This window comes from Pieris rapae, chromosome 8 (assembly GCF_905147795.1).
Source record: "Pieris rapae chromosome 8, ilPieRapa1.1, whole genome shotgun sequence".
Lineage (NCBI taxonomy): Eukaryota > Metazoa > Arthropoda > Insecta > Lepidoptera > Pieridae > Pieris > Pieris rapae.
This window is the reverse complement of record NC_059516.1, coordinates 6,243,863-6,255,616: the sequence shown is the minus strand read 5'-3', so window position 1 is coordinate 6,255,616 and position 11,754 is coordinate 6,243,863. Positions and strand designations below refer to the sequence as shown.

At 33.6% G+C, this 11,754-nt stretch overlaps 2 protein-coding genes across 2 annotated transcripts in view; one reads left to right on the top strand and one right to left on the bottom strand.

Annotated features, from left to right (window-relative positions):
• Positions 1–9: 9 nt before the first annotated feature.
• On the bottom strand, positions 10–1,056 carry LOC110992099 (baculoviral IAP repeat-containing protein 5). Its single transcript, XM_022257778.2, has 2 exons — positions 772–1,056; positions 10–361 (listed from the first exon to the last, which is right to left on the bottom strand). The coding sequence occupies exons 1-2, from the start codon at positions 1,045–1,047 to the stop codon at positions 233–235; spliced, it is 405 nt and encodes a 134-aa protein (XP_022113470.1). The 5' UTR covers positions 1,048–1,056; the 3' UTR covers positions 10–232.
• Positions 1,057–1,727: 671 nt separating this feature from the next.
• LOC110992098 (monocarboxylate transporter 9) overlaps positions 1,728–11,754 on the top strand; it is a 28,311-nt gene continuing 18,284 nt past the window's right edge. The window contains exon 1 of the mRNA XM_022257776.2: positions 1,728–2,161. The gene's annotated coding sequence lies outside the window, so the exon portion shown is untranslated. The remainder of the gene's footprint in view (positions 2,162–11,754) is intronic.

The window sequence follows — 11,754 nt, the reverse complement described above, 5'->3', positions numbered from 1 at the left end:
ATTGTTAATTAAGTAAAATTAACTATTTAAATTATGATCTAAGCTTATATTTTACTTTCAGTCACAGAGACAGATGAAATTTCATGATCATGATTATTCACAAAAATTATAATTTACAATGTTGATAGGAAAAATTCACTTCAAACAATTTTAATTAAAACACAAAGAAGAAAGTTTAGTATGAAAGAGTATATACAGAATTATATTTTTAGAGTGGTTAAATATAATGTGGTTACTTTCGTCCAGAACACCGTCGTCTTACTTCTTCTTCTTTGTCAGCAATGTCTTCCTTGGCAAGATCTGCCATTCGCTTAATATCATTTATCATATATTGTTTGACTATGGACAGATACTCTGGAAGCTAAAATAAAATTATATAATTATAGATTCAACTAGAGAAAGTTGAATTGATATGATTCATCATTCAAGATAAAGATTAAGAGATAGGCTTTATTCACCATTTACTGGAATTGATAAAATTTAATAAATCTGAAGTTTGAAGTCCATTCTTTTGTTAATATTAACACAACCATTTATCATTCTGAGAAGAATGCTACCAAATACAATCTAATGTAGTTGTTTGGGACAGAAGAGTTTTCAGTAATTTAAAAATCATGAAGCCTTTGGTTTAGAGACTGAAACCCTAGTGAGAAGAAATATATATGCAGTTGTTATAAAATAGTATATTTAGAGCAGCAAAAAATTATAATGTAATGGGAAGTTTTGAGTCCAATTTTTAAATTACACATGCCGAACTTTGTACGTACGTACCAATAAATCGTCTTCCTTTTTCCCGAGTTGAACAAATGCACATCTCGCTGCATGACTCTTGTGTTCTTCCCACGGATCATCAGTCGACTCCCAACCATCCAACTCCTTACCACATAGGAAACATTTAGCAGCATCAGCATCTTCGACTCCAGTAGCAACGGAGTAGAATCCAGCCTCTGCCATGTTACGGATATTACACCGATCTTTGTCACTAAATGGCCAATTTTTAAATGTTTTAGCTCGCTCCTCCACCATAAATAACGAAGGATTTTCCATTTCAATTATTCAAATAACAGAATAGAATAAAAGGAATAGATGTATTACGTACAATTATCAATTACTGTATTTAACTATTTAAACAGAAAAAGAATTCGGTGTAGAATTCAAAAGTTTTATGTCAATTATCAAATTGAAGTAAGGTTAAACTTAATAGATCTGTTGTTATTTTGTATCTGTCATTCATTAGGTATATTATGTTCAAGTCTTGGTCAAAGTTAATATTTTTATATTAACAAAATAGAAAACTAAAATTAGAAAAGAGAAAAATTATTTTTTCCTTAATGATTATTATAATTTTTGTTTGAACGTTAAACTTAATTCTAGGTTTTGTAGCTGTCAAACTATTTTTTCTACAGTTTACAGCTCTTAAAATTAGATTTAAATTTATCAACGTTCTAAAATACAGGCCTATATTACTATTTTGTTCGACAATTTAGAAAAATAAATAAGGCCTACACTAATATTTAATGATATAGCAATAGCTTAAGATAAATAAAAAACATGATCTATTTTGTGCAAATAGTAAAATTAATAAAAAGTTATTTGTTATTTCTGTGATTATAGATTGAGCTTATTTTTTTGTCTGAAAAATTATTATTTTATGAGACATATTTCTTATAATTAGGAGCACGTTAGTCTTCTATAAATTGTTTACTTACGTTCCGTAAAATTTTTGACATTTATGTCTATCGTTCTGAGTTCTTCGTTCATTTCAATCACCAATCACTCATCATTCGTATATCGTTTGCATCATTTAACATTCTGCTCCGTGTTCCCTGTACCAGTTACCACTGTGTTTTAATTTATTTACCTAGATACAGAAACTAGAAAGTAAACTTAAATTTAGTCTTTTGAAACAAAAGCGTTCTCGTTTTAATATTTACATATCTCGTACGTAATAAAATTAAGAATATATACATTTACTGATACAAATAAATAAGCAATAGTTACATTAATCGAAACAAGTGCCTGAACGTAAAGAATAATTATTCTTTTGTTATTCTATTTGAGATAGGCTTTCTATAAGATTAATTAAGTGTTACGCGTTTTAACTTGTATTGCAATGGTCCGAGCTGTTTTCTAGCATCGTCCAGTGGTGTAAAACAATTTGGTAAGTGGTTTTTAATATAATATGTACTTAAAATAATACTGTCACTCATCATTTGTTAATATTTTACCTTGAAAACATTTGGGTGGGAGATAATAATTACTTTGACTCTGTTATATATCGAGTATATATTCTCCTTTTATCTTTTTTTACACATTCAATATAACTGTGATTTTTATTACTCTAGAACCAATCTATGCCTTGTTAATGTAATTTGGATAAATATATAAAGTCAAAATCTAAGTATAATGTCTGGTTTAGTAAGAAATGTTTGGAAATCTTTCATATGTTGATTATATTACCATAATAAACTTACTAAGCAAACTAATGAGTTTAGCATTATGTACACCAGGACTATAAACATGTTATTTTTCTTTTAATTTCTCATGTGTTCGCTTACATCAGAATCTTTATTTAAGAGATAAATTAAGTCTATCTATTTATAATATGTAACTACTGTGATATATTTGGCTTCTTATACTTTCGTAACAATGGAAAGTCTTCTAACATATTTGTAGGTTATAACTCATATATATGGTTGTCAAACATTATATTTTTGTACTATATATGTATTTTCTACTATACTATAAAAATTCTACAAAAATAGTTGATGTAAACAATCACATTATTATTATATAACATTTTCCAGATTACATACTACTATGTAGAAACACTTTTAGTGTAAAGTGCAGTACAAAGCATTGAACAACCTTCCCACCGTTATAAATAATAGCATCTGCAACTAGTTCATCAAAACATGTTAGAGAATGACTTTAACTTATTTAAAATAGTTCAGATTTTGTCAGTTGGTCATATGTTAGTAGTAACTATGTGTTACTATATGTTATATACATATAGTAACACATAGTTGCTACTTTACTGTTACTGTAATATGTGTTTTCAATTTAAATCAGCTGTTCCTGAGATCTGTATCTTAACCATACATAGAAACTTTTTATTAAGACTAGTAATGTGTTGTAGGATTTTTCATATAAATTCAATTAAGGTCTAGTTGTCTGGAAACTCGGTAATGGCCTAATGCGACGTAAAACTGAAACATCGCGAGAGGTCATATTTCCGGGATAGGCTGGAATCAATGCGAAAAGCGCACTGCAGGCAGACCTGTTTTGTATAATATTATTATCCTTACATATATTTAAGGCCACGTTTCGTAATTACTCTTGATCGCATGTAGGCTGTAATAAACAAAATCTCGTTCGTCGTTCATAAATAATTAAAATTCATAAATTTGAAGAAAACACCATGTTAATAATAGACAATACTAATATTCATACACATTTATACATACTCTATTAAGATTAGGATAACACAGTAAAATTTTAATTATATAGTGAAATTAATCAGCGCTAACGAGCGACATCTTCCAGACAACCCGAATCAATAAAAAGATACAGAAATTGTGGGGAAATACATGAGTACGAAAGGTTTTGGCATGTGGTAGAAGAATAACTAACCTTAAGTATCCTATTTTTTGCTTTGTTTATAACGAGATTCGTTAGTCCCGGTATATGCCCATATAACCATAATAATATGATTTGGCATCAAGGTTACAGAGGGAAGCTCTACAGTTTATTAGATTAGTATACACAATACACCGTTTTAGAAAAGTATTGTTAATCAAGAACCCTTTATATTCGATACAGCTATTCCCCAATCAAGTGATCATTAGCCTATTGATGGCTGTAATTAGGACCAATTGGAAACTGAGGTCAATTTATTTTCAGATTGTTCTCGAATACCTTCAGGGATGCGTTACACGTGACGTACAATTTATTTCTGGAGCTCTGTATTGGTATCTATGATTTTTGAGTGATGAACATTATTTTTCTGAATCTTGTATATTAAACTACTTATTTTATAAAAGTGCAATTTCTCAATTGTTTCATTGAATACTATTAAAAACAATTACGTCGGTCCACAGAATATTTTCTCCTAATTTAACTCTCAAATCATTTCATTTTGATATGGAAAATCGTAAACAATATTTGCCTCATAGAATTTTCTGCGGAGTATGAAAATTCACGCATCAGATAGCATGTTAAATGTATGAATAGGATTTTTCCACACCATTGCTGCGTCGGATAAATTAAATGATTTTTACTTGCTTCTATTCTTTAACTGATAAGAGAATACTGTATAATCAAAGTAACTTTAATTTAAAAAAAAAAACAATATAAGACTGTTTTAATATGTATATTGTTTGTTTTAATATAAATGAATTTGTGTCGAGCAAAACTCAATATTACTGCTATTTTATAATCTGTAGGTACAAATAAAGCAAATAAGGATTTCTGTTAAGTATACTTAGATACAGTGATTCAAAGTAGGCACATAAGTGTGATTAAAACCTAACCTGATGCGTTCCTAGTACCCAATTCCTATCCCATTCACTTACTGCAACAAAACATTTGCATACATTTTTTTTTATTGAATGGAATCTCGCTGTTGGCCTTAAGGGCCTTTACAGCTCAGCACGGGCTGTTTGGCGAGCTTAGCTCAGCCGGAAAGGGGGGGTTTCCCCCGACTCGCGCAAGGGCGTCTCCTGTGAGACTCGAACCTCGGCTTGGGCCGTCGCGGGGGATTTGCATACACAAAGGGTGCACAGAAATTAAAAAATAAAAACATCTGCCGTTATCCCACCTCCGACAGGTATCTGGGTCAACTATTTGTGATAAAATAAACTTGTCGCGCTCGATTTTTAAGCACTCAATAATGATTTGTGATTTCAATCAGCTTGGTGACATTGAAAGAAATAATTGCCATGTACTTATATTGGCTGCGCATTGTCATATAGAGAGAGTTCATGTTCATAGGTCGCATTGTTGATTGATATTGTTTTTCTGTTACTGTTAACTATTTATTTATAATTAACATTTTTTAATCACCAGTGTTATTATCATGTACTTAAAGAAGTATGATAAAACCGCATGAAATATTTTTTAACCTTTTATGTTAAATTAGTACGTAAAGACTGTCGTTGATAAGACAATCCTATCGTCAAAGCTTCCTACATCCATATAGGAAATAACTATCCTAAGTCATCTTTTCCGCAAACGAGGTCAGTTATTTTAAGCCATGAATTGACTGTTGAGGCGAGTTTAAAAAGGGTTGTAAAACTACAGCTTATTTTCCAGACATTATCCAGGTAATACCAGATATTTTAATACCTCGTCTCATTAAAGTTTAAGTTCTTAAATCCGGGTATAGCACAGTTAATAAAATAAAGTGCAAGCGTGGAATGAAGCTTCCTTCTTCGGGAACAACTGTATTAAGCCAACTTTTTCGCTAAACGAGGTCAGTTAATTTAAACGCTAGACTTTTTAAAGTATCTAGCTATATTACCCACTTTAGGTTTAAAACCATTTTAAAATGTTCGAAATTTTTAGCTTTCTGATGATGAACTTCGTAAAAGACTACGCATAAAGTTACCTTTGACTTCATAATATTTATTTATCAAGAAGCACATTAAGGCCCGTGTTCTAGGATGTAAATCAATCTTAAATTTAATTTCAAGATCCGTAAAACCTTTTGTCGTTTGTTGTTTTGTCAAATCATTATACCTACCTTTTTAAAGTTGGATATATTTGACAGTGCTCAAGACGGGGTTGCCAACTTCATATACGAAATATACTTTTAGAGAGGCTACAAGCTAGATCGCACTATAATGTCCGAGTTATACGAGGCTAGCTTTAGCTAGAGGCAAGCTAGGATAGCAAGCTAGTACTTCGTGTAGATAAAATGAGCTTCATTTCTGAGCTGGCACGCTAGTAAGCTAGTTTACAAGCCAGGATAGGACGATGGAGTTCTATTTTTTAGGATAGTAGCGCCCACCACTGATTTTACTATACTAGTTTGTTGACTACCTTCATGTGGCCGGTGAAGCTAGTTTTTAATTGCTTAGTAAGCAGGAATCATGCGTTTTGATTGTTTTTGCCACTGTGCTTTTGAGGTTTTAAGATTCCTACTAAGTATATATAGGATATTAATTTAAAGTTGGTCCAACTATACCGTGACCATGAATGTCTGTGTTACGCCACCCTTCCAAGTTATAAAGACAAATCTAAACGTGATGAGGCACTACAAAAAAGTTGTGCCGAATTAAAGACGGCGAAGTGAGACGGACAGTTTTTCTAGTTCGTCTAGTACGAATTGGCACAGTTTTCTAAGCAAGTCATTCAGTCGAATAGTGATTTTTCCCATCCAGCTCATTTTGGACGTGTGGCCACCTCAGTTACTGAAATAATTAAACCTAGCTTCATGTAAACAGAACTAGCATGCTCCAAGCCAGGTCAGCAAGCTAGGACAGTAATAGCTTGCTATCCTAGCTTAAAAAACTTGCTCCGTGTAACTCGGGCTAAGTGATGATAAATGTCATGTAGAGGCTAGTGTTTTCGACAACAGGAAGACACTAGTTGGGGCTTCTGTTTATCAAGTTCAAAGAAGTGTACTGTGGGTATTAAATTTCCGCTGCGGTTAAAATTCTTTGCTCCTACATTATATCTAAGTTGAACGTATTAACAACTTGTCTTTCAGTTAGTGGTTTGTTATCTAACTCTTGTATGTCAATAGATAATGTATAAAACCACCATCGGGCATGCCGCTTTAAAATATTGGATCTAATACAAGTTTATTTTTATTGTGGTATCATACTTCATAAATGAAAATATTCTTTTAAAAAAATTGTCTCATTTGTTTATTCTCTATATACAAGGCACATTTAATCAAGGACTTCAATTGAACTTCAAATGTGTCGATAAACAAAACATGTAATTACTGTGTATATGGTTAATCATTACCAATATTGACTAATTTAGACGAAAACAGTAAAAGTGACAAGTTCTAATACCGCGTGGTTGATTTATAGCATTGTTTATTCTATCTCAAAATCTAGCAGTGGTCATTTCAAGTCATTAATTGACGTGCAATTAATGACTTACTTTCATGTTTTCGTACTTGCCAAGAAGGTGTAAAAATGAAGACTATATAAAATTCTAAGTTCGCAAGTTACCAACAAAACATTTTCATATTCGTTTCAAAGATCTCTTTAAATCTTTTGCGTCACTTGGAGATGTTACACAACTTGTCTAGTACATTTTCTGGTTTCTACGATGACAATGCAACTCTATGAGGGCACTTTTTAAAGGTTAAGTGTCATCCCACATGTTTTATATCAAGTGCTATTAAAGATTTTATTCGTCAGTGGCGCTGACTTGACTCTTCTTTAGCATGTCTCAATTATTACATTGTAATTGTTAAAAATAAAATTGGCGCGTTCTATAGTTTGTGGTTTGTTTATACTCTATATTTACTTACTTCCTTTTTGATGACTTTGTTAAACGGGTTGTACCTATCGTAATTACTGTTATATTAAAACAATAAAACTTTTTCAACCACTAAATGATTTTTCAATAACACTCTGCTAATAGTAATAATTATAATAATAATTGCGTGACTTCCCAAATCCCGTCTATGGGTTCCTCCTATACCTTCCAAAGTCCCGTTCGGATAATGCCTTTGCAGTCCACCTCGCGCTCTCCTCCCATCAAGTAGATTCTGTACCAATGTCACAATGACTTCCTCACACCATCGATTGTCTTTAGTTTTCGCGACAGGTCAGGGCCACTCCTATTTTAGTCTACATGCCAATTCAATCATACAGTGTAACATCATTACATTGTATAAATTAAAGTTAAATATTTATTTTATAAAAAGCTAATTAATAGTTGTACATGAATAACTAATGATCGTAATTGATGATGGTAGAATTTAATTAATCGGATGTTATTGAAAATCAATAGAAAAACACAATTTCTAATCTTTAATGAAAAACTAATAACTAATTCATTTATAAAGAATATTCGATTGTAATAAAAATATGGGTGGATATTTTATATAAAAATCTAATGTTTTCAATTGTCAATCACTTCAGCTTTTTGTAGTCGGTTAATAATACTATACATGTTTAATTTGAGAGGTGAGGAATAAGAATACTTACTCAGCCTTTCCAATGCTCTTTATATCTCTATAAACCATACATCATCTAGGTAAAATCATATATAATAATAACTAGTACATAAATCAGCCCGATGCTTACATAACGACGCCTCGAACTCTCCAGTCACGTAGTCGTGTCATAGTAATTCCCATGCCAATTTAGCATTGGAGTTATTATTACTACACACATATTGTAGACATAACATATAAGGTTCTATGAAGACGAGCAAAGCACCTGAGGTAACCTGACCCATGGCTACGCGCTAGGCTTATTTGTTATTTGTACCCGCGAAAATTTTCTGGATTTTGTAAAAATAAATCTAGACGACATTATTTGTGCGCTAAAAAATCTTTGCATATTTATTCTTTTCTTGCGCTCTCACTTACTTTCTACCTTTTACTCTTTCCACCTCTGTCTGCAGCCATTTTTAATTGGGAACCATGGATCGAAAACAATAAATATAAAAACTATAATTTTATATTAATATTTAAATCAAACAGTTATATTTTTTGGGAATAAATTTAACACCTGATTGTGAACTGCTGACCAATATTAAGAAAAAAAACTTTACATCATTTCCATTTAACATTTAATTACAATTAATTTTATCAAAAAGCAGACAGTGGGATCTTAGGCCAGGTAAAATGATACGATGAAATATTTGATGTATCCCTTCGCGGCTTCTTATTTCAACAGGCCAGGCATTGTTTTACATATGCTATACAAAACAGATTTTTTAATACAGTTGCTCAAAAAGTGGCATATTGCAGGGAGGTATAGCGTTCGGAAAGTGGGCTATTACACACTCGTGCTTTTTCTTTGCCATTCCCGCACTCGTGCGTTTTCTTTGCCAACTGTCAAAACAATGTGTATTAAAAAGAAAAAACCAACCACGAAGGTTTTATTAAAAAGATTCATAGAAGTTTTTATGATATATGATTTCTAAATATTATAATAATTGGATTCAATAACTTCGGTTATGTTTCTTTTCATTTCATATCAATTAAAAAAATATTAAAAATAATTTTATAATATATGCAAATACGTATTTTTAAAAAGTTTACTAATAATTGGATTCAATAAGTTAGGTTAGGTTTATTATATTTCATATCAATAAAAAAATTATTAAAAATAAAAAACTAACCATGAAGTTTTTACTAAAAAAATCACAGAAGTTTTTATGATTCATGCAAATATTTTAAAAAGAAGCTACTATTTGTTTAAATATCAGATTTAATGATTGGACTCAATGAATAAAAAATAGTCTACTGAAGAATTGGCTGTATGGGCCAAGTTCCCTTTGCCTACCCAGAATGGGTGAAGAAAAGAAAAATCAAGCTTTGCTCATATTCTTTGCGGTTGGCGCTATTTTCCAAAAATGTTCTTTCGAGTTGAGTTATTTGTTGCACAAAATAAGTAATTTCGACGATATTTTATTTGAATGAATACCACCCGAACGCAGTATAATTGCATAAAATGCTTCGGAGAACAATTTACCGGAAACATAAAAGTCGCTACATATCTACGTGCAACGAATTTATTCCGTAGAGAGAATAGAAAAAAAGCAAATAGTTTAATTAAATTGCTTAATTTTTTCGCAACTGTATTAAAAATAGTCGTTCAGTACACGTGCGGTGCCGTCATTGCAACTTGTCCCAACTGTCAACCCTCACCTTCGGCTGCGCCTCGGCTCGGGTAGACATTCGTCGGAACTCGTTGCAATGACAGGCTTTCCGCACTTGTAATGAAATATACTATTTAGCAAATACTGAATTCAAAATAATAAATGAAGTATTAATTTGAATTTCGAACCCGTTAGTGGGGAATACGATAGTTACCACTTATGGATGCTAAAATCGAAACGTATCGAAAAACCTGCAGCAAAAGTTTTAAAACCGCTAATTGACGTAGGTCAAAGCGAGTGGTTTGATCCAAAGTTTACGTTCGCAGCTGAGTAGAACTGTATGGAATATACAAAGCCAGCAAACGCGAAGTTTGTCGCAATGTCCTTGAAAACTCCTTGACACTTGTTATGTAAGGCGACCCAGATGTAGCCAAAGGAATGGTCTATCACCCTTATGAAGTTTCGTTCTCGCATATGTGATACTAACATACAGACTAAAGCCGGGTTTCCACCGCGAGCGGAACGGACCCATTAAGGACTCGGTCTAACTCGCAAGCGTAAACTGCATACTTGTATTCCCACCAACAAATAGTCGAGGGGAAAGGACTGAGCGAGCAGAAAGAGTTGAAAGGAACTCGCTCAGTTCTAGGGAGCGGAGCGGAGTAATTACGGAGTCCGTTCAACTCGCAGTGACAAATTACATAGTAGCGTTTCCACACAGAAAGTGCTGAGCGGGGCGGATCGAACGAGTAAAAAGTGATTGAAACGAGTCCGCTGTGGCAAGGTCTCGCCGACTAGTTTGAAACGGACTCGCTCGCGGTTTCCATCACCCGAAATTGTTCTCTACTAAGTACTAACCCTGTAATAGTTATTAAATTTTTCATCGTCTAAATCGTAGAATAGCCTATATTCCCCTTTCAATGTTCTTTGTCGAATGTGCTGGCATAACCAAAATCTCCGTCTTGCACGTTTTTTTCTATGCTTAAGATAATATGTACTTTTTCTTTCTGTATACATAATCACTGTCTTCACTTGATCCCGTGTCACTCGACAACATCGCAAATTCGCAACAAAACACTACCGCACGTTCAAAACTCCAACTGAACTCGCTCTCTGTGTAAACTGATTGTTCATTTTCCATTTCTCATTTTTCGTTCGCTCCGCTGATTCCTCTCTCTCATTTTCCTTTTGCAGTGGAAATCAACAGACAAATCTCTTTGTTGGTGGAAATGTAAACCTATTTCATTTAAAAGGCGTCCGTCCCGCCTAACCATTTCCCACTCATTACCCTTTCGCGGTGGAAACCCGGCTTAAAGCCGGGTTTCCACCGCGAGCGGAACGGACCCATTAAGGACTCGGTCTAACTCGCAAGCGTAAACTGCATACTTGTATTCCCACCAACAAATAGTCGGGCGGAAAGGACTGAGCGAGCAGAAAGAGTTGAAAGGAACTCGCTCAGTTCTAGGGAGCGGAGCGGAGTAATTACGGAGTCCGTTCAACTCGCAGTGACAAATTACATAGTAGCGTTTCCACACAGAAAGTACTGAGCGGGGCGGATCGAACGAGTAAAAAGTGATTGAAACGAGTCCGCTGTGGCAAGGTCTCGCCGACTAGTTTGAAACGGACTCGCTCGCGGTTTCCATCACCCGAAATTGTTCTCTACTAAAGCCGGGTTTCCACCGCAAAAGGGTAATGAGCGGGAAATGGTTAGGCGGAACGGACGCCTTTTAAATGAAATAGCTTTGCATTTCCACCAACAAAGAGATTTGTCTGTTGATTTCCACTGCAAAAGGAAAATGAGAGAGAGGAATCAGCGGAGCGAGCTGAACGAAAAATGAGAAATGGAAAATGAACAATCAGTTTACACAGAGGGCGAGTTCAGTTGGAGTTTTGAACGTGCGGTAGTGTTTTGTTGCAAATTTGCGATGTTGTCGAGTGACACGGGATCAAGTGAAG

What these genes read in the sequence shown, in the direction of transcription:
- LOC110992099 (XM_022257778.2), bottom strand. Translation starts at nt 1,047, where the DNA reads ATGGAAAATCCTTCGTTATTTATGGTGGAGGAGCGAGCTAAAACATTT. An exon ending in AAAAGGAAGACGATTTATTG is followed by an intron (nt 362 to 771) that starts GTACGTACGTAC and finishes ATTTTATTTTAG; the next exon opens with CTTCCAGAGTATCTGTCCAT.